This window comes from Ascaphus truei, chromosome 4 (assembly GCF_040206685.1).
Source record: "Ascaphus truei isolate aAscTru1 chromosome 4, aAscTru1.hap1, whole genome shotgun sequence".
In the NCBI taxonomy this organism is placed as follows: domain Eukaryota; kingdom Metazoa; phylum Chordata; class Amphibia; order Anura; family Ascaphidae; genus Ascaphus; species Ascaphus truei.
In genome coordinates this window covers 129,956,300-129,979,119 of record NC_134486.1, presented here as the reverse complement: position 1 = coordinate 129,979,119, position 22,820 = coordinate 129,956,300, and the positions used below count along the sequence as shown (strand labels likewise).

General features: G+C 35.4%; 1 protein-coding gene and 9 pseudogenes across 1 annotated transcript; all 10 read right to left on the bottom strand.

The window, feature by feature from the left end:
* Window positions 1–77: 77 nt before the first annotated feature.
* Window positions 78–887, bottom strand: LOC142492309 (testis-specific serine/threonine-protein kinase 3 pseudogene; annotated as a pseudogene).
* Window positions 888–2,021: 1,134 nt separating this feature from the next.
* LOC142492308 (testis-specific serine/threonine-protein kinase 3 pseudogene) lies at window positions 2,022–2,843 on the bottom strand (annotated as a pseudogene).
* Window positions 2,844–4,012: 1,169 nt separating this feature from the next.
* LOC142492307 (testis-specific serine/threonine-protein kinase 3 pseudogene) lies at window positions 4,013–4,822 on the bottom strand (annotated as a pseudogene).
* Window positions 4,823–5,984: 1,162 nt separating this feature from the next.
* Window positions 5,985–6,794, bottom strand: LOC142492306 (testis-specific serine/threonine-protein kinase 3-like). Its single transcript, XM_075594973.1, has one exon. It carries the CDS (start codon window positions 6,792–6,794, stop codon window positions 5,985–5,987), a length of 810 nt encoding a protein of 269 aa, XP_075451088.1.
* Window positions 6,795–7,943: 1,149 nt separating this feature from the next.
* Window positions 7,944–8,753, bottom strand: LOC142492305 (testis-specific serine/threonine-protein kinase 3 pseudogene; annotated as a pseudogene).
* A 1,151-nt stretch (window positions 8,754–9,904) lies between these two features.
* LOC142492304 (testis-specific serine/threonine-protein kinase 3 pseudogene) lies at window positions 9,905–10,714 on the bottom strand (annotated as a pseudogene).
* A 1,542-nt stretch (window positions 10,715–12,256) lies between these two features.
* LOC142492303 (testis-specific serine/threonine-protein kinase 3 pseudogene) lies at window positions 12,257–13,066 on the bottom strand (annotated as a pseudogene).
* A 4,111-nt stretch (window positions 13,067–17,177) lies between these two features.
* Window positions 17,178–17,987, bottom strand: LOC142492302 (testis-specific serine/threonine-protein kinase 3 pseudogene; annotated as a pseudogene).
* A 1,165-nt stretch (window positions 17,988–19,152) lies between these two features.
* On the bottom strand, window positions 19,153–19,959 carry LOC142492301 (testis-specific serine/threonine-protein kinase 3-like; annotated as a pseudogene).
* Window positions 19,960–21,094: 1,135 nt separating this feature from the next.
* On the bottom strand, window positions 21,095–21,899 carry LOC142492300 (testis-specific serine/threonine-protein kinase 3-like; annotated as a pseudogene).
* Between the last annotated feature and the right edge of the window lie 921 nt (window positions 21,900–22,820).

Sequence of the window (22,820 nt, the reverse complement as noted above, 5' to 3'; positions counted from 1 at the left end):
TGAGTGTATTTATTAAATATTGAAATAGATAAATTGAAGTGGTAAGTCCCACCCAACTTACCTATTATATATTATTCTTATAACTGATGACTGAACCATGGATGCTCAAGAATTTGGTGAACAGTTGGCCTTTCATTATGATTTATGCTGAGCATGGACGAGATTATGTCTCTGCATGAATCACTGAGTGCTGGTGAGGATGGAAATTCGAGTGGCTGATTCTGGAATTTTAAGAGCTTTGTGAGGTCAGTGTCATCAATTGGCATGTAACCGGTGACCATGAGGTATAGCATGACACCTAAACTCCATATATCTGCTTTCATTGCGTCATATGATTTCCCTTGGAGAATTTCAGGGGCTGCATAAGCAGGAGATCCACAAAAGGTTGCACTTAGAGTATCGCCATTTAAAGAAACAGCAAACCCAAAGTTAGACAGTTTTGGTATGTTGTCTGATGTCATCAAGATATTTTCACATTTCAGATCTCTGTGGGCTACACCCTGGCCATGACAGCATTTCAGATCCTCTACAATCTGCTTAAATATGGGCAAGTTTTCATTTTCTGAAAGTTGGTCTTTTGAATCAATCTTATCAAAAAGGTCACACTGGGCTTTTTCCATAACAAGAAAGACCTTCCCATCAGACGATTCCATGATTTTGAAAACTTCGGTTATATTTGGGTGGTAGCATTGAGTCAATATAGACAGCTCCCTTGGAAGGAATTTACTTACGTAATCCGGTGAACATTTAGACTTGTCAATGATTTTTATGGCAACTGTCATGGAAAGTTTTTGGGAAAAGGCCTCTCTCACTGTTGAATAAGTACCTTTTCCTAAAATCTTCCCAAGCTCATAACCAAATTTGTTAAGAAGCAATTGGTACTCCATTTCTTTCTGTAGACTGTTTGTTGTTGTGTTTAACTACATCTGGTTGGCGTCCTTGATATATAGACCATAAATGGAAACAGGACGTTCTGTTCCTGTTACTGTCCTGTACAAAATGTTCCTAAGTGAACAAACTGTTCAAGAACAACCAAATATGGAAAGTTGCATAAGGCACTCATGACTTCGAAACCTTATATCGACAACATACAAATGTGTAATACTTACACCGTAGACTGTCGTAGAACACCTTAAAATTTTAGGGGAGATACATTACAAAAGCACTTTAATCAAATAGTTTGTTTGTAGATTATATTTATATAATATCCAATAGCTATAATATGTATTGTAAGAACTTATATAAACTCTCTCTATATTATTAAATATATATAAATTATATGTGTGTGCATATATTATGTGATTAGAACATGTACAGCATGTACATTATGTATGTATGTAAGTATGTATTAATGTATATTTGTATTGTCCTTTTTTGTAATACCATATAGTGATATAGATGTATTGTAGTACTATGTTCATATGTAAGTACATAGATATAAGATTACATGTAAAATAGATATACGCCATCTAAAGTTATCCTATTCATATATACATAATCATAGCATGTTTTGAAGCATGATGTTATGATATTAATTACCTAATCACACTATATTAGGTAATTATGCAGTGTCCACCTTATCATGTAACAACTATTATATAACAATAAATTAATATAATAATTTTAATACCATAAAAGGTGTTTTAACATTAAGAATGGTTTAATGACTTTCAGGCATTTTAATATGACCATGGGATATTTATTTAGCCTTATTAAGTAATAATGTATTACCATTGGATTAGAAAGGCAACATGATAAGGCAATATGTATGTATCTATATTATACAGTATTATATAATATATATATATATATATATATATATATATATATATATATATAAATATATATATATATATAAAAGAGTGGCTACTGCCTCCAGTTAAAACATTTGAAACATAGTCAATTACATAAGTTCTATAATGTCATACCCAAAAATGACAAAATAAAATTTTCGGAATGAGTGTATTTATTAAATATTGAAATAGATAAATTGAAGTGGTAAGTCCCACCCAACTTACCTATTATATATTATTCTTTAACTGATGACTGAACCATGGATGCTCAAGAATTTGGTGAACAGTTGGCCTTTCATTAGGATTTATGCTGAGCATGGACGAGATTATGTCTCTGCATGAATCACTGAGTGCTGGTGAGGATGGAAATTCGAGTGGCTGATTCTGGAATTGTAAGAGCTTTGTGAGGTCAGTGTCATCAAATGGCATGTAACCGGTGACCATGAGGTATAGCATGACACCTAAACTCCATATATCTGCTTTCATTGCGTCATATGATTTCCCTTGGAGAATTTCAGGGGCTACATAAGCAGGAGATCCACAAAAGGTTGCACTTAGAGTATCGCCATTTAAAGAAACAGCAAACCCAAAGTCAGACAGTTTTGGTATGTTGTCTGATGTCATCAAGATATTTTCACATTTCAGATCTCTGTGGGCTACACCCTGGCCATGACAGCATTTCAGAGCCTCTACAATCTGCTTAAATATGGGCAAGTTTTCATTTTCTGAAAGTTGGTCTTTTGAATCAATCTTATCAAAAAGGTCACACTGGGCTTTTTCCATAACAAGAAAGACCTTCCCATCAGACGATTCCATGATTTCGAAAACTTCGGTTATATTTGGGTGGTAGCATTGAGTCAATATAGACAGCTCCCTTGGAAGGAATTTACTTACGTAATCCGGTGAACATTTAGACTTGTCAATGATTTTTATGGCAACTGTCATGGAAAGTTTTTGGGAAAAGGCCTCTCTCACTGTTGAATAAGTACCTTTTCCTAAAATCTTCCCAAGCTCATAACCATATTTGTTAAGAAGCAATTGGTACTCCATTTCTTTCTGTAGACTGTTTGTTGTTGTGTTTAACTACATCTGGCTGGCGTCCTTGATATATAGACCATAAATGGAAACAGGACGTTCTGTTCCTGTTACTGTCCTGTACAAAATGTTCCTAAGTGAACAAACTGTTCAAGAACAACCAAATATGGAAAGTTACATAAGGCCCTCATGACTTTGAAACCTTATATAGACAACATACAAATGTGTAATACTTACACCGTAGACTGTCATAGAACACCTTAAGATTTTAGGGGAGATACATTACAAAAGCACTTTTATCAAATAGTTTGTTTGTAGATTATAGTTATATAATATCCAATAGCTATAATGTGTATTGTAAGAACTTATATAATCTCTCTCTAATATTATTAAATGTATATAAATATATATGTGTGTACATATATTATGTGATTAGAACATGTACAGCATGTACATTATGTATGTATGTAAGTATGTATTTATGTATATTTGTATTGTCCTTTTTTGTAATACCATATAGTGATATAGATGTATTGTAGTACTATGTTCATATGTAAGTTCATAGATATAAGATTACATGTAAAATAGATATACGCCATCTAAAGTTATCCTATTCATATATACATAATCATAGCATGTTTTGATGCATGATGTTATGATATTAATTACATAATCACACTATATTAGGTAATTATGCAGTGTCCACCTTATCATGTAACAACTATTATATAACAATAAATGAATATAATCATTTTAATACATAAAAGGTGTTTTAACATTAAGAATGGTTTAATGTCTTTCAGGCATTTTAATATGACCATGGGATATTTATTTAGCCTTATTAAGTAATAATGTATTACCATTGGATTAGAAAGGCAACATGATAAGGCAATATGTATGTATCTATATTATACAGTATTATATAATATATATATATTATATATATATATATATATATATATATATATATATATATATATATATATATATATATATATATATATATAAAACAGTGGCTACTGCCTCCAGTTATAACATTTGAAACATAGTCAATTACATAAGTTCTATAATGTCATACCCAAAAATGACCAAATAAAATTTTCGGAATGAGTGTATTTATTAAATATTGAAATAGATAAATTGAAGTGGTAAGTCTCACCCAACTTACCTATTATATATTATTCTTATAACTGATGACTGAACCATGGATGCTCAAGAATTTGGTGAACAGTTGGCCTTTCATTAGGATTTATGCTGAGCATGGACGAGATTATGTCTCTGCATGAATCACTGAGTGCTGGTGAGGATGGAAATTCGAGTGGCTGATTCTGGAATTGTAAGAGCTTTGTGAGGTCAGTGTCATCAAATGGCATGTAACCGGTGACCATGAGGTATAGCATGACACCTAAACTCCATATATCTGCTTTCATTGCGTCATATGATTTCCCTTGGAGAATTTCAGGGGCTGCATAAGCAGGAGATCCACAAAAGGTTGCACTTAGAGTATCGCCATTTAAAGAAACAGCAAACCCAAAGTCAGACAGTTTTGGTATGTTGTCTGATGTCATCAAGATATTTTCACATTTCAGATCTCTGTGGGCTACACCCTGGCCATGACAGCATTTCAGAGCCTCTACAATCTGCTTAAATATGGGCAAGTTTTCATTTTCTGAAAGTTGGTCTTTTGAATCAATCTTATCAAAAAGGTCACACTGGGCTTTTTCCATAACAAGAAAGACCTTCCCATCAGACGATTCCATGATTTTGAAAACTTCGGTTATATTTGGGTGGTAGCATTGAGTCAATATAGACAGCTCCCTTGGAAGGAATTTACTTACGTAATCCGGTGAACATTTAGACTTGTCAATGATTTTTATGGCAACTGTCATGGAAAGTTTTTGGGAAAAGGCCTCTCTCACTGTTGAATAAGTACCTTTTCCTAAAATCTTCCCAAGCTCATAACCAAATTTGTTAAGAAGCAATTGGTACTCCATTTCTTTCTGTAGACTGTTTGTTGTTGTGTTTAACTACATCTGGTTGGCGTCCTTGATATATAGACCATAAATGGAAACAGGACGTTCTGTTCCTGTTACTGTCCTGTACAAAATGTTCCTAAGTGAACAAACTGTTCAAGAACAACCAAATATGGAAAGTTGCATAAGGCACTCATGACTTCGAAACCTTATATAGACAACATACAAATGTGTAATACTTACACCGTAGACTGTCGTAGAACACCTTAAAATTTTAGGGGAGATACATTACAAAAGCACTTTAATCAAATAGTTTGTTTGTAGATTATATTTATATAATATCCAATAGCTATAATATGTATTGTAAGAACTTATATAAACTCTCTTTATATTATTAAATATATATAAATTATATGTGTGTGCATATATTATGTGATTAGAACATGTACAGCATGTACATTATGTATGTATGTAAGTATGTATTAATGTATATTTGTATTGTCCTTTTTTGTAATACCATATAGTGATATAGATGTATTGTAGTACTATGTTCATATGTAAGTACATAGATATAAGATTACATGTAAAATAGATATACGCCATCTAAAGTTATCCTATTCATATATACATAATCATAGCATGTTTTGAAGCATGATGTTATGATATTAATTACCTAATCACACTATATTAGGTAATTATGCAGTGTCCACCTTATCATGTAACAACTATTATATAACAATAAATTAATATAATAATTTTAATACCATAAAAGGTGTTTTAACATTAAGAATGGTTTAATGACTTTCAGGCATTTTAATATGACCATGGGATATTTATTTAGCCTTATTAAGTAATAATGTATTACCATTGGATTAGAAAGGCAACATGATAAGGCAATATGTATGTATCTATATTATACAGTATTATATAATATATATATATATATATATATATATATATATATATATATATATATATATATATATATATATATATATATATATATATATATATATATAAAACAGTGGCTACTGCCTCCAGTTAAAACATTTGAAACATAGTCAATTACATAAGTTCTATAATGTCATACCCAAAAATGACAAAATAAAATTTTCGGAATGAGTGTATTTATTAAATATTTAAATAGATAAATTGAAGTGGTAAGTCCCACCCAACTTACCTATTATATATTATTCTTTAACTGATGACTGAACCATGGATGCTCAAGAATTTGGTGAACAGTTGGCCTTTCATTAGGATTTATGCTGAGCATGGACGAGATTATGTCTCTGCATGAATCACTGAGTGCTGGTGAGGATGGAAATTCGAGTGGCTGATTCTGGAATTGTAAGAGCTTTGTGAGGTCAGTGTCATCAAATGGCATGTAACCGGTGACCATCACACCTAAACTCCATATATCTGCTTTCATTGCGTCATATGATTTCCCTTGGAGAATTTCAGGGGCTGCATAAGCAGGAGATCCACAAAAGGTTGCACTTAGAGTATCGCCATTTAAAGAAACAGCAAACCCAAAGTCAGACAGTTTTGGTATGTTGTCTGATGTCATCAAGATATTTTCACATTTCAGATCTCTGTGGGCTACACACTGGCCATGACAGCATTTCAGAGCCTCTACAGTCTGCTTAAATATGGGCAAGTTTTCATTTTCTGAAAGTTGGTCTTTTGAATCAATCTTATCAAAAAGGTCACACTGGGCTTTTTCCATAACAAGAAAAACCTTCCCATTAGACGATTCCATGATTTCGAAAACTTCGGTTATATTTGGGTGGTAGCATTGAGTCAATATAGACAGCTCCCTTGGAAGGAATTTACTTACGTAATCCGGTGAACATTTAGACTTGTCAATTATTTTTATGGCAACTGTCATGGAAAGTTTTTGGGAAAAGGCCTCTCTCACTGTTGAATAAGTACCTTTTCCTAAAATCTTCCCAAGCTCATAACCATATTTGTTAAGAAGCAGTTGGTACTCCATTTCTTTCTGTAGACTGTTTGTTGTTGTGTTTAACTACATCTGGCTGGCGTCCTTGATATATAGACCATAAATGGAAACAGGACGTTCTGTTCCTGTTACTGTCCTATACAAAATGTTCCTAAGTGAACAAACTGTTCAAGAACAACCAAATATGGAAAGTTGCATAAGGCCCACAAGACTTCATAACCTTATATAGACAACATACAAATGTGTAATACTTACACCGTAGACTGTCGTAGAACACCTTAAAATTTTAGGGGAGATACATTACAAAAGTACTTTTATCAAATAGTTTGTTTGTAGATTATAGTTATATAATATCCAATAGCTATAATGTGTATTGTAAGAATTTTTATAGTCTCTCTCTATATTATTAAATATATATAAATATATATGTGTGTGCATATATTATGTGATTAGAACATGTACAGCATGTACATTATGTATGAATGTAAGTATGTATTTATGTATATTTGTATTGTCCTTTTTTGTAATACCATATAGTGATATAGATGTATTGTAGTACTATGTTCATATGTAAGTACATAGATATAAGATTACATGTAAAATAGATATACGCCATCTAAAGTTATCCTATTCATATACATAATCATAGCATGTTTTGATGCATGATGTTATGATATTAATTACCTAATCACACTATATTAGGTAATTATGCAGTGTTCACCTTATCATGTAACAACTATTATATAACAATAAATGAATATAATCATTTTAATACATAAAAGGTGTTTTAACATTAAGATGCTTTAATGTCTTTCAGGCATTTTAATATTACCATGGGATATTTATTTAGCCTTATTAAGTAATAATGTATTACCATTGGATTAGAAAGGCAACATGATAAGGCAATATGTATGTATCTATATTATACAGTATTATATAATATATATATATATATATATACAGTATTATATAATATATATATATATATATATATATATATATATAAAACAGTGGCTACTGCCTCCAGTTATAACATTTGAAACATAGTCAATTACATAAGTTCTATAATGTCATACCCAAAAATGACAAAATAAAATTTTCGGAATGAATGTATTTATTAAATATTGAAATAGATAAATTGAAGTGGTAAGTCCCACCCAACTTACCTATTATATATTATTCTTATAACTGATGACTGAACCATGGATGCTCAAGAATTTGGTGAACAGTTGGCCTTTCATTAGGATTTATGCTGAGCATGGACGAGATTATGTCTCTGCATGAATCACTGAGTGCTGGTGAGGATGGAAATTCGAGTGGCTGATTCTGGAATTGTAAGAGCTTTGTGAGGTCAGTGTCATCAAATGGCATGTAACCGGTGACCATGAGGTATAGCATGACACCTAAACTCCATATATCTGCTTTCATTGCGTCATATGATTTCCCTTGGAGAATTTCAGGGGCTGCATAAGCAGGAGATCCACAAAAGGTTGCACTTAGAGTATCGCCATTTAAAGAAACAGCAAACCCAAAGTCAGACAGTTTTGGTATGTTGTCTGATGTCATCAAGATATTTTCACATTTCAGATCTCTGTGGGCTACACCCTGGCCATGACAGCATTTCAGAGCCTCTACAATCTGCTTAAATATGGGCAAGTTTTCATTTTCTGAAAGTTGGTCTTTTGAATCAATCTTATCAAAAAGGTCACACTGGGCTTTTTCCATAACAAGAAAGACCTTCCCATCAGACGATTCCATGATTTTGAAAACTTCGGTTATATTTGGGTGGTAGCATTGAGTCAATATAGACAGCTCCCTTGGAAGGAATTTACTTACGTAATCCGGTGAACATTTAGACTTGTCAATGATTTTTATGGCAACTGTCATGGAAAGTTTTTGGGAAAAGGCCTCTCTCACTGTTGAATAAGTACCTTTTCCTAAAATCTTCCCAAGCTCATAACCATATTTGTTAAGAAGCAATTGGTACTCCATTTCTTTCTGTAGACTGTTTGTTGTTGTGTTTAACTACATCTGGCTGGCGTCCTTGATATATAGACCATAAATGGAAACAGGACGTTCTGTTCCTGTTACTGTCCTGTACAAAATGTTCCTAAGTGAACAAACTGTTCAAGAACAACCAAATATGGAAAGTTACATAAGGCCCTCATGACTTTGAAACCTTATATAGACAACATACAAATGTGTAATACTTACACCGTAGACTGTCGTAGAACACCTTAAAATTTTAGGGGAGATACATTACAAAAGCACTTTTATCAAATAGTTTGTTTGTAGATTATATTTATATAATATCCAATAGCTATAATGTGTATTGTAAGAACTTATATAATCTCTCTCTATATTATTAAATGTATATAAATATATATATGTGTGTGCATATATTATGTGATTAGAACATGTACAGCATGTACATTATGTATGTATGTAAGTATGTATTTATGTATATTTGTATTGTCCTTTTTTGTAATACCATATAGTGATATAGATGTATTGTAGTACTATGTTCATATGTAAGTACATAGATATAAGATTACATGTAAAATAGATATACGCCATCTAAAGTTATCCTATTCATATATACATAATCATAGCATGTTTTGAAGCATGATGTTATGATATTAATTACCTAATCACACTATAATAGGTAATTATGCAGTGTCCACCTTATCATGTAACAACTATTATATAACAATAAATTAATATAATAATTTTAATACCATAAAAGGTGTTTTAACATTAAGAATGGTTTAATGACTTTCAGGCATTTTAATATGACCATGGGATATTTATTTAGCCTTATTAAGTAATAATGTATTACCATTGGATTAGAAAGGCAACATGATAAGGCAATATGTATGTATCTATATTATACAGTATTATATTATATATATATATATATATATATATATATATATATATATATATATATATATATATAAATATATATATATATATATAAAACAGTGGCTACTGCCTCCAGTTATAACATTTGAAACATAGTCAATTACATAAGTTCTATAATGTCATACCCAAAAATGACAAAATAAAATTTTCGGAATGAGTGTATTTATTAAATATTGAAATAGATAAATTGAAGTGGTAAGTCCCACCCAACTTACCTATTATATATTATTCTTTAACTGATGACTGAACCATGGATGCTCAAGAATTTGGTGAACAGTTGGCCTTTCATTAGGATTTATGCTGAGCATGGACGAGATTATGTCTCTGCATGAATCACTGAGTGCTGGTGAGGATGGAAATTCGAGTGGCTGATTCTGGAATTGTAAGAGCTTTGTGAGGTCAGTGTCATCAAATGGCATGTAACCGGTGACCATGACACCTAAACTCCATATATCTGCTTTCATTGCGTCATATGATTTCCCTTGGAGAATTTCAGGGGCTGCATAAGCAGGAGATCCACAAAAGGTTGCACTTAGAGTATCGCCATTTAAAGAAACAGCAAACCCAAAGTCAGACAGTTTTGGTATGTTGTCTGATGTCATCAAGATATTTTCACATTTCAGATCTCTGTGGGCTACACCCTGGCCATGACAGCATTTCAGAGCCTCTACAATCTGCTTAAATATGGGCAAGTTTTCATTTTCTGAAAGTTGGTCTTTTGAATCAATCTTATCAAAAAGGTCACACTGGGCTTTTTCCATAACAAGAAAAACCTTCCCATGAGACGATTCCATGATTTCGAAAACTTCGGTTATATTTGGGTGGTAGCATTGAGTCAATATAGACAGCTCCCTTGAAAGGAATTTACTTACGTAATCCGGTGAACATTTAGACTTGTCAATTATTTTTATGGCAACTGTCATGGAAAGTTTTTGGGAAAAGGCCTCTCTCACTGTTGAATAAGTACCTTTTCCTAAAATCTTCCCAAGCTCATAACCATATTTGTTAAGAAGCAATTGGTACTCCATTTCTTTCTGTAGACTGTTTGTTGTTGTGTTTAACTACATCTGGCTGGCGTCCTTGATATATAGACCATAAATGGAAACAGGACGTTCTGTTCCTGTTACTGTCCTATACAAAATGTTCCTAAGTGAACAAACTGTTCAAGAACAACCAAATATGGAAAGTTGCATAAGGCCCACAAGATTACAAAACCTTATATAGACAACATACAAATGTGTACTGCACCGACACACTTTATTCGAGCAAATACCCAGTATGTACCTGGCAGATACCTGGAATGCGCCGCTCCTCACCTCTGACAAGCCCCGTTGCGTTTGCCTTCCCAGCCTGGGTTCATGCCTGGCTAACGGGCGGCTGATCTGTTAAATGATAATGATAAGGATTTAATAGGCTGCAATGCTTCGCGTGTCTACCAGATGGCATAAATTCATGAATTGTAATGCAGTATATATATATATACTGTGCAGTATTGCAGCCAGCGGGAATAAAATGCTTCAATCCCTGCATGGAAAATACCTCAATGCACTCGGGCAGAAAACAGTCACAAACCTCAATACACCCGGGTATACCCGAATTCGTGGGACTAGCCGAGCTCGAATAAAGTGTGTCGCCAGTTTAATACTTACACCGTTGACTGTCGTAGAACACCTTAAAATTTTAGGGGAGATACATTACAAAAGCACTTTTATCAAATAGTTTGTTTGTAGATTATAGTTATATAATATCCAATAGCTATAATGTGTATTGTAAGAACTTATATAGTCTCTCTCTATATTATTAAATATATATAAATATATATGTGTGTGCATATATTATGTGATTAGAACATGTACAGCATGTACATTATGTATGAATGTAAGTATGTATTTATGTATATTTGTATTGTCCTTTTTTGTAATACCATATCGTGATATAGATGTATTGTAGTACTATGTTCATATGTAAGTACATAGATATAAGATTACATGTAAAATAGATATACGCCATCTAAAGTTATCATATTCATATACATAATCATAGCATGTTTTGATGCATGATGTTATGATATTAATTACCTAATCACACTATATTAGGTAATTATGCAGTGTTCACCTTATCATGTAACAACTATTATATAACAATAAATGAATATAATCATTTTAATACATAAAAGGTGTTTTAACATTAAGATGGTTTAATGTCTTTCAGGCATTTTAATATGACCATGGGATATTTATTTAGCCTTATTAAGTAATAATGTATTACCATTGGATTAGAAAGGCAACATGATAAGGCAATATGTATGTATCTATATTATACAGTATTATATAATATATATATATATATATATATATAAAATATATATATATATATATATATATATATATATAAAACAGTGGCTACTGCCTCCAGTTATAACTTTTGAAACATAGTCAGTTACATAAGTTCTATAATGTCATACCCAAAAATGACAAAATAAAATTTTCGGAATGAGTGTATTTATTAAATATTGAAATAGATAAATTGAAGTGGTAAGTCCCACCCAACTTACCTATTATATATTATTCTTATAACTGATGACTGAACCATGGATGCTCAAGAATTTGGTGAACAGTTGGCCTTTCATTATGATTTATGCTGAGCATGGACGAGATTATGTCTCTGCATGAATCACTGAGTGCTGGTGAGGATGGAAATTCGAGTGGCTGATTCTGGAATTGTAAGAGCTTTGTGAGGTCAGTGTCATCAAATGGCATGTAACCGGTGACCATGAGGTATAGCATGACACCTAAACTCCATATATCTGCTTTCATTGCGTCATATGATTTCCCTTGGAGAATTTCAGGGGCTGCATAAGCAGGAGATCCACAAAAGGTTGCACTTAGAGTATCGCCATTTAAAGAAACCGCAAACCCAAAGTCAGACAGTTTTGGTATGTTGTCTGATGTCATCAAGATATTTTCACATTTCAGATCTCTGTGGGCTACACCCTGGCCATGACAGCATTTCAGAGCCTCTACAATCTGCTTAAATATGGGCAAGTTTTCATTTTCTGAAAGTTGGTCTTTTGAATCAATCTTATCAAAAAGGTCACACTGGGCTTTTTCCATAACAAGAAAGACCTTCCCATCAGACGATTCCATGATTTTGAAAACTTCGGTTATATTTGGGTGGTAGCATTGAGTCAATATAGACAGCTCCCTTGGAAGGAATTTACTTACGTAATCCGGTGAACATTTAGACTTGTCAATGATTTTTATGGCAACTGTCATGGAAAGTTTTTGGGAAAAGGCCTCTCTCACTGTTGAATAAGTACCTTTTCCTAAAATCTTCCCAAGCTCATAACCATATTTGTTAAGAAGCAATTGGTACTCCATTTCTTTCTGTAGACTGTTTGTTGTTGTGTTTAACTACATCTGGCTGGCGTCCTTGATATATAGACCATAAATGGAAACAGGACGTTCTGCTCCTGTTACTGTCCTGTACAAAATGTTCCTAAGTGAACAAACTGTTCAAGAACAACCAAATATGGAAAGTTACATAAGGCCCTCATGACTTTGAAACCTTATATAGACAACATACAAATGTGTAATACTTACACCGTAGACTGTCATAGAACACCTTAAAATTTTAGGGGAGATACATTACAAAAGCACTTTTATCAAATAGTTTGTTTGTAGATTATAGTTATATAATATCCAATAGCTATAATGTGTATTGTAAGAACTTATATAATCTCTCTCTAATATTATTAAATGTATATAAATATACTAGCTGAGAGCCCCGGCGTTGCCCGGGATGTTTGTGGTGTGGGTGTGGCATTTGGGTGGGGAGTGGTCCACGCGGCCCATGTGCGGTGGTAGTGCTGCTGTGGCTGTACTGATGGTGATTGTATTGGTGTGCTGATTTGGGAGGGTTTGGTGCTGATGTGGGGGTGCGGATGTGGGTGTGCCGATGGGGGAGGTGCAAAGGTGGCGATGTGTGGGTGCTGATGGTGTTGATGGGGGCTGGGAATGGTGGGGAGCCGAGAATGCCAGTGTGCTGGGGGGGCATGGGATACCGGTGTGCTGATGTGGTGGTGCTGGGGTGTGTGTGTGTATACATGTTTGTGTGTATACATTGTATGTGTGTGTGTGTATACATGTGTGTGTGTGTATGTGTACGTGTGTGTGTATGTGTATACACGTGTGTGTGTATACACGTATGTGTGTGTATACACGTGTGTGTATACACGTGTGTGTGTATACACGTGTGTGTGTGTATACACGTGTGTGTGTATACACATTTGTGTATACACGTGTATACATGTTTGTGTGTGTGTATACATGTTGTGTGTATACATTGTATGTGTGTGTGTGTGTATAAGTGTGTGTGTGTGTGTGTGTACATTTGTGTGTGTGTACACATGTTTGTGTGTGTATACACATGTGTGTGTGTGTGTGTATACATGTGTATGTGTGTATACATGTGTGTGTGTATACATGTGTGTGTGTGTACACATGTGTGTGTGTATACATGTGTGTGTGTACACGTGTGTGTGTACACATGTGTGTGTGTACACATGTGTGTGTGTATACACATGTGTGTGTGTATACACATGTGTGTGTGTATACACATGTGTGTGTGTATACACGTGTGTGTGTGTGTATACACGTGTGTGTGTGTATACATGTGTGTGTATACATGTGTGTGTGTGTGTGTATACATTATGTGTATGTATACCTGTGTGTATACGTGTGTGAGTGTATACGTGTGTGTGTATGTGTACATGTTTGTGTGTGTGTATGTCTCCATGTGTGTGTGTGTATGTCTCCATGTGTGTGTGTGTATGTCTCCATGTGTGTGTGTACGTGTACATGTGTGTGAGTATATGTGTACATGTGTGTGTGTGTACGTGTCTACGTGTACATGTGTGTGTGTGTGTGTGTGTGTGTGTGTGTATGTGTACATGTGTGTGTGTGTGTGTGTACGTGTCTACGTGTACATGTGTGTGTGTGTCTACGTGTACGTGTGTGTGTGTCTACGTGCGTGTGTGTACATGTGTACGTGTGTACGTGTGTGTCTACATGTGTGTGTGTCTACGTGTGTGTGTTTGTGTATACGTGTGTGTGTTTGTGTCTACGTGTGTGTGTTTGTGTATACGTGTGTGTGTGTATACGTGTGTGTGTGTCTACGTCTGTGTGTGTGTATGTGTCTACGTGTGTGTGTGTTTGTGTGTCCCTGTGTGTGTTTGTGTCCCTGTGTGTCCTTTGGCCCGTGACTCCGCCTCAGGGAAGGGGGGGGGTGGGGGGGAGGTGGTGGGAAGGAGGGGGGGAAGGGGAGGTGGGGGGGAGGTGGTGGGAAGGGGGGGGTGGGGGGGAGGTGGTGGGAAGGGGGGGGGGTGGGGGGGAGGTGGTGGGAAGGGGGGGGTGGGGGGGAGGTGGTGGGAAGGGGGGGGAGGTGGTGGGGAGTTGGGAAGGGGGGTGGGGTTGGCTTTGGGGGGTGGAGGTGGTGAGGAGGTGGTGGGAGGTTGTAAGGGGGGAGTGAAGGGAAGGTGAAGGGGGGGTGAAGGTGGGGGTGGAGGGGAGGTGAAGGTGGGGGTGGAGGTGAAGGGGGGGGTGGAGGGGAGGTGAAGGGGGGTGTGGAGGGGAGGGGGTGGAGGGGAGGTGAAGGGGGGTGGAGGGGAGGTGAAGGGGGGGGTGGAGGGGAGGTGAAGGGGGGGGTGGAGGGAGGTGGAAGGGAAGGGAAGTGGAGTGAGGGGAGGTGAGGGGTGGGTGAGGGGAGGTGAGGTGAAGGGGGGTGAGGGGAGGTGAAGGGGGGTGAGGGGAGGTGAAGGGCACTCCCTCACCCGTCCGGTAGCTCCCTCACCCGTCCGGCCGCTCCCTCACCCGTCCGGCCGCTCCCACGTGGTCTGAGGCGGGAGGCAGCTTGTTGTGGCCGCTCCCCCGCTGTGTCCCGGGCGCTCGCTCCCCCGCTGACTGTAGCGGCGCCAGGGGGTGGAGGGGAGGTGAAGGGGGGTGAAGGGGAGGTGAAGGCCGCTCACTCACCCGTCCGGAAGGTCCCACGTGGTCTGAGGCGGGAGGCAGCTTGTTGTGGCCGCTCCCCCGCTGTGTCCCGGGCGCTCGCTCGCTCCGCTGACTGTAGCGGCGCCGGGGGGGGGGGGGGGTGGAGGGGAGGTGATTTGAAGGGGGGTGAGGGGTGGGTGAAAGCTGCTCACTCACCCGTCCGGCAGCTCCCTCACCCGTCCGGCCGCTCCCACGTGGAACTGAGGCGGGAGGCAGCTTGTTGTGGCCGCTCCCCCGCTGTGTCCCGGGCACTCGCTGCTCCGCTGACTGTAGCGGCGCCGGGGGGGGGGGGGGGTTGAAAGCGCGGGAGACACGGGGAGAGGAGGAGGCTGATTTCGGGGAGGAAGAGGCGGAGGCTCCGGCGGGTATGTGAGGCCCCCCCCCCCCCGGGTTATACATGCTGCTAATGTACACACCCCCCCTACTGTGTGTGTGTGTCCCTGTGTGTGTGTGTGTGTGTGTGTCCGTGTGTGTGTGTGTGTGTCCATGTGTCCGTGTGTGTGTCCCTGTGTGTGTGTGTGTGTCCCTGTGTGTCCTTTGGGCCGTCACTCCGCCTCAGGCCAATGAGAGGTGTGCGGGGGCGGCCCAAGGGACCAATGAGATTTCCCCTAGGGACACCGGACATCCAGCAGGCAGGCATGCATGCAGGCAGGCAGGCAAACATACAGTGCTTTCACTAATATAGTATAAGATATGTGTGTACATATATTATGTGATTAGAACATGTACAGCATGTACAGTACATTATGTATGTATGTAAGTATGTATTTATGTATATTTGTATTGTCCTTTTTTGTAATACCATATAGTGATATAGATGTATTGTAGTACTATGTTCATATGTAAGTACATAGATATAAGATTACATGTAAAATAGATATACGCCATCTAAAGTTATCATATTCATATATACATAATCATAGCATGTTTTGATGCATGATGTTATGATATTAATTACCTAATCACACTATATTAGGTAATTATGAAGTGTCCACCTTATCATGTAACAACTATTATATAACAATAAATGAATATAATCATTTTAATACATAAAAGGTGTTTTAACATTAAGAATGGTTTAATGTCTTTCAGGCATTTTAATATGACCATGGGATATTTATTTAGCCTTATTAAGTAATAATGTATTACCATTGGATTAGAAAGGCAACATGATAAGGCAATATGTATGTATCTATATTATACAGTATTAGATAATATATATATATATATATATATATATATATATATATATATATATATATATATAAAACAGTGGCTACTGCCTCCAGTTATAACATTTGAAACATAGTCAATTACATAAATTCTATAATGTCATACCCAAAAATGACAAAATAAAATTTTCAGAATGAGTGTATTTATTAAATATTGAAATAGATAAATTGAAGTGGTAAGTCCCACCCAACTTACCTATTATATATTATTCTTATAACTGATGACTGAACCATGGATGCTCAAGAATTTGGTGAACAGTTGGCCTTTCATTATGATTTATGCTGAGCATGGACGAGATTATGTCTCTGCATGAATCACTGAGTGCTGGTGAGGATGGAAATTCGAGTGGCTGATTCTGGAATTGTAAGAGCTTTGTGAGGTCAGTGTCATCAAATGGCATGTAACCGGTGACCATGAGGTATAGCATGACACCTAAACTCCATATATCTGCTTTCATTGCGTCATATGATTTCCCTTGGAGAATTTCAGGGGCTACATAAGCAGGAGATCCACAAAAGGTTGCACTTAGAGTATCGCCATTTAAAGAAACAGCAAACCCAAAGTCAGACAGTTTTGGTATGTTGTCTGATGTCATCAAGATATTTTCACATTTCAGATCTCTGTGGGCTACACCCTGGCCATGACAGCATTTCAGAGCCTCTACAATCTGCTTAAATATGGGCAAGTTTTCATTTTCTGAAAGTTGGTCTTTTGAATCAATCTTATCAAAAAGGTCACACTGGGCTTTTTCCATAACAAGAAAGACCTTCCCATCAGACGATTCCATGATTTCGAAAACTTCGGTTATATTTGGGTGGTAGCATTGAGTCAATATAGACAGCTCCCTTGGAAGGAATTTACTTACGTAATCCGTTGAACATTTAGACTTGTCAATGATTTTTATGGCAACTGTCATGGAAAGTTTTTGGGAAAAGGCCTCTCTCACTGTTGAATAAGTACCTTTTCCTAAAATCTTCCCAAGCTCATAACCATATTTGTTAAGAAGCAATTGGTACTCCATTTCTTTCTGTAGACTGTTTGTTGTTGTGTTTAACTACATCTGGTTGGCGTCCTTGATATATAGACCATAAATGGAAACAGGACGTTCTGTTCCTGTTACTGTCCTGTACAAAATGTTCCTAAGTGAACAAACTGTTCAAGAACAACCAAATATGGAAAGTTACATAAGGCCCTCATGACTTTGAAACCTTATATAGACAACATTAAATGTGTAATACTTACACCGTAGACTGTCATAGAACACCTTAAAATTTTAGGGGAGATACATTACAAAAGCACTTTTATCAAATAGTTTGTTTGTAGATTATAGTTATATAATATCCAATAGCTATAATGTGTATTGTAAGAACTTATATAATCTCTCTCTATATTATTAAATGTATATAAATATATATGTGTGTACATATATTATGTGATTAGAACATGTACAGCATGTACATTATGTATGTATGTAAGTATGTATTTATGTATATTTGTATTGTCCTTTTTTGTAATACCATATAGTAATATAGATGTATTGTAGTACTATGTTCATATGTAAGTACATAGATATAAGATTACATGTAAATTAGATATACGCCATCTAAAGTTATCATATTCATATATACATAATCATAGCATGTTTTGATGCATGATGTTATAATATTAATTACATAATCACACTATATTAGGTAATTATGCAGTGTCCACCTTATCATGTAACAACTATTATATAACAATAAATGAATTTAATCATTTTAATACATAAAAGGTGTTTTAACATTAAGAATGGTTTAATGTCTTTCAGGCATTTTAATATGACCATGGGATATTTATTTAGCCTTATTAAGTAATAATGTATTACCATTGGATTAGAAAGGCAACATGATAAGGCAATATGTATGTATCTATATTATACAGTATTATATTATATATATATATATATATATATATATATATATATATATATATATATATATATATATATATATATATATATATATAAAACAGTGGCTACTGCCTCCAGTTATAACATTTGAAACATAGTCAATTACATAAGTTCTATAATGTCATACCCAAAATTGACAAAATAAAATTTTCTGATTGAATGTACAGTATTTATTAAATATTGAAATAGATAAATTGAAGTGGTAAGTCCCACCCAACTTACCTATTATATATTATTCTTATAACTGATGACTGAACCATGGATGCTCAAGAATTTGGTGAACAGTTGGCCTTTCATTAGGATTTATGCTGAGCATGGACGAGATTATGTCTCTGCATGAATTACTGAGTGCTGGTGAGGATGGAAATTCGAGTGGCTGATTCTGGAATTGTAAGAGCTTTGTGAGGTCAGTGTCATCAAATGGCATGTAACCGGTGACCATGAGGTATAGCATGACACCTAAACTCCATATATCTGCTTTCATTGCGTCATATGATTTCCCTTGGAGAATTTCAGGGGCTGCATAAGCAGGAGATCCACAAAAGGTTGCACTTAGAGTATCGCCATTTAAAGAAACAGCAAACCCAAAGTCAGACAGTTTGGTATGTTGTCTGATGTCATCAAGATATTTTCACATTTCAGATCTCTGTGGGCTACACCCTGGCCATGACAGCATTTCAGAGCCTCTACATCTGCTTAAATATGGCAAGTTTTCATTTTCTGAAAGTTGGTCTTTTGAATCAATCTTATCAAAAGGGTACACTGGGCTTTTTCCATAACAAGAAAGACCTTCCCCATCAGACGATTCCATGATTTCGAAAACTTCGGTTATATTTGGGTGGTAGCATTGAGTCAATATAGACAGCTCCCTTGGAAGGAATTTACTTACGTAATCCGGTGAACATTTAGACTTGTCAATGATTTTTATGGCAACTGTCATGGAAAGTTTTTGGGAAAAGGCCTCTCTCACTGTTGAATAAGTACCTTTTCCTAAAATCTTCCCAAGCTCATAACCATATTTGTTAAGAAGCAATTGGTACTCCATTTCTTTCTGTAGACTGTTTGTTGTTGTGTTTAACTACTTCTGGTTGGCGTCCTTGATATATAGACCATAAATGGAAACAGGACGTTCTGTTCCTGTTACTGTCCTGTACAAAATGTTCCTAAGTGAACAAACTGTTCAAGAACAACCAAATATGGAAAGTTGCATAAGGCACTCATGACTTCGAAACCTTATATAGACAACATACAAATGTGTAATACTTACACCGTAGACTGTCGTAGAACACCTTAAAATTTTAGGGAGATACATTACAAAAGCACTTTAATCAAATAGTTTGTTTGTAGATTATATTTATATAATATCCAATAGCTATAATATGTATTGTAAGAACTTATATAAACTCTCTCTATATTATTAAATATATATAAATTATATGTGTGTGCATATATTATGTGATTAGAACATGTACAGCATGTATTTTATGTATGTATGTAAGTATGTATTAATGTATATTTGTATTGTCCTTTTTTGTAATACCATATAGTGATATAGATGTATTGTAGTACTATGTTCATATGTAAGTACATAGATATAAGATTACATGTAAAATAGATATACGCCATCTAAAGTTATCCTATTCATATATACATAATCATAGCATGTTTTGAAGCATGATGTTATGATATTAATTACCTAATCACACTATATTAGGTAATTATGCAGTGTCCACCTTATCATGTACCAACTATTATATAACAATAAATTAATATAATAATTTTAATACCATAAAAGGTGTTTTAACATTAAGAATGGTTTAATGACTTTCAGGCATTTTAATATGACCATGGATATTTATTTAGCCTTATTAAGTAATAATGTATTACCATTGGATTAGAAAGGCAACATGATAAGGCAATATGTATGTATCTATATTATACAGTATTATATAAATATATATATATATATATATATATATATATATATATATATATATATATATAAAACAGTGGCTACTGCCTCAGTTATAACATTTGAAACATAGTCAATTACATAAGTTCTATAATGTCATTACCCAAAAATGACAAAATAAATTTTCGGAATGAGTGTATTTATTAAATATTGAAATAGATAAATTGAAGTGGTAAGTCCCACCCAACTTACCTATTATATATTATTCTTATAACTGATGACTGAACCATGGATGCTCAAGAATTTGGTGAACAGTTGGCCTTTCATTAGGATTTATGCTGAGCATGGACGAGATTATGTCTCTGCATGAATCACTGAGTGCTGGTGAAGATGGAAATTCGAGTGGCTGATTCTGGAATTGTAAGAGTTTTGTGAGGTCAGTGTCATCAAATGGCATGTAACCGGTGACCATGAGGTATAGCATGACACCTAAACTCCATATATCTGCTTTTATTGCGTCATATGATTCCCTTGGAGAATTTCAGGGGCTGCATAAGCAGGAGATCCACAAAAGGTTGCACTTAGAGTATCGCCATTTAAAGAAACCGCAAACCCAAAGTCAGACAGTTTTGGTATGTTGTCTGATGTCATCAAGATATTTTCACATTTCAGATCTCTGTGGGCTACACCCTGGCCATGACAGCATTTCAGAGCCTCTACAATCTGCTTAAATATGGGCAAGTTTTCATTTTCTGAAGTTGGTCTTTTGGATCAATCTTATCAAAAAGGTCACACTGGGCTTTTTCCATAACAAGAAAGACCTTCCCATCAGACGATTCCATGATTTCGAAAACTTCGGTTATATTTGGGTGGTAGCATTGAGTCAATATAGACAGCTCCCTTGAAGGAATTTACTTACGTATCCGGTGAACATTTAGACTTGTCAATGATTTTATGGCAACTGTCATGGAAAGTTTTTGGGAAAAGGCCTCTCTCACTGTTGAATAAGTACCTTTTCCTAAAATCTTCCCAAGCTCATAACCATATTTGTTAAGAAGCAATTGGTACTCCATTCTTCTTTCTGTAGACTGTTTGTTGTTGTGTTTAACTACTTCTGGTTGGCGTCCTTGATATATAGACCATAAATGGAAACAGGACGTTCTGTTCCTGTTACTGTCCTGTACAAAATGTTCCTAAGTGAACAAACGGTTCAAGAACAACCAAATATGGAAAGTTGCATAAGGCACTCATGACTTCGAAACCTTATATAGACAACATACAAATGTGTAATACTTACACCGTAGACTGTCGTAGAGCACCTTAAAATTTTAGGGGAGATACATTACAAAAGCACTTTAATCAAATAGTTTGTTTGTAGATTATATTTATATAATATCCAATAGCTATAATATGTATTGTAAGAACTTATATAAACTCTCTCTATATTATTAAATATATATAAATTATATGTGTGTGCATATATTATGTGATTAGAACATGTACAGCATGTATTTTATGTATGTATGTAAGTATGTATTAATGTATATTTGTATTGTCCTTTTTTGTAATACCATATAGTGATATAGATGTATTGTAGTACTATGTTCATATGTAAGTACATAGATATAAGATTACATGTAAAATAGATATACGCCATCTAAAGTTATCCTATTCATATATACATAATCATAGCATGTTTTGAAGCATGATGTTATGATATTAATTACCTAATCACACTATATTAGGTAATTATGCAGTGTCCACCTTATCATGTAACAACTATTATATAACAATAAATTAATATAATAATTTTAATACCATAAAAGGTGTTTTAACATTAAGAATGGTTTAATGACTTTCAGGCATTTTAATATGACCATGGGATATTTATTTAGCCTTATTAAGTAATAATGTATTACCATTGGATTAGAAAGGCAACATGATAAGGCAATATGTATGTATCTATATTATACAGTATTATTTAATATATATAT

What these genes read in the sequence shown, in the direction of transcription:
- LOC142492306 (XM_075594973.1), bottom strand. Translation starts at nt 6,794, where the DNA reads ATGGAGTACCAACTGCTTCTTAACAAATATGGTTATGAGCTTGGGAAG.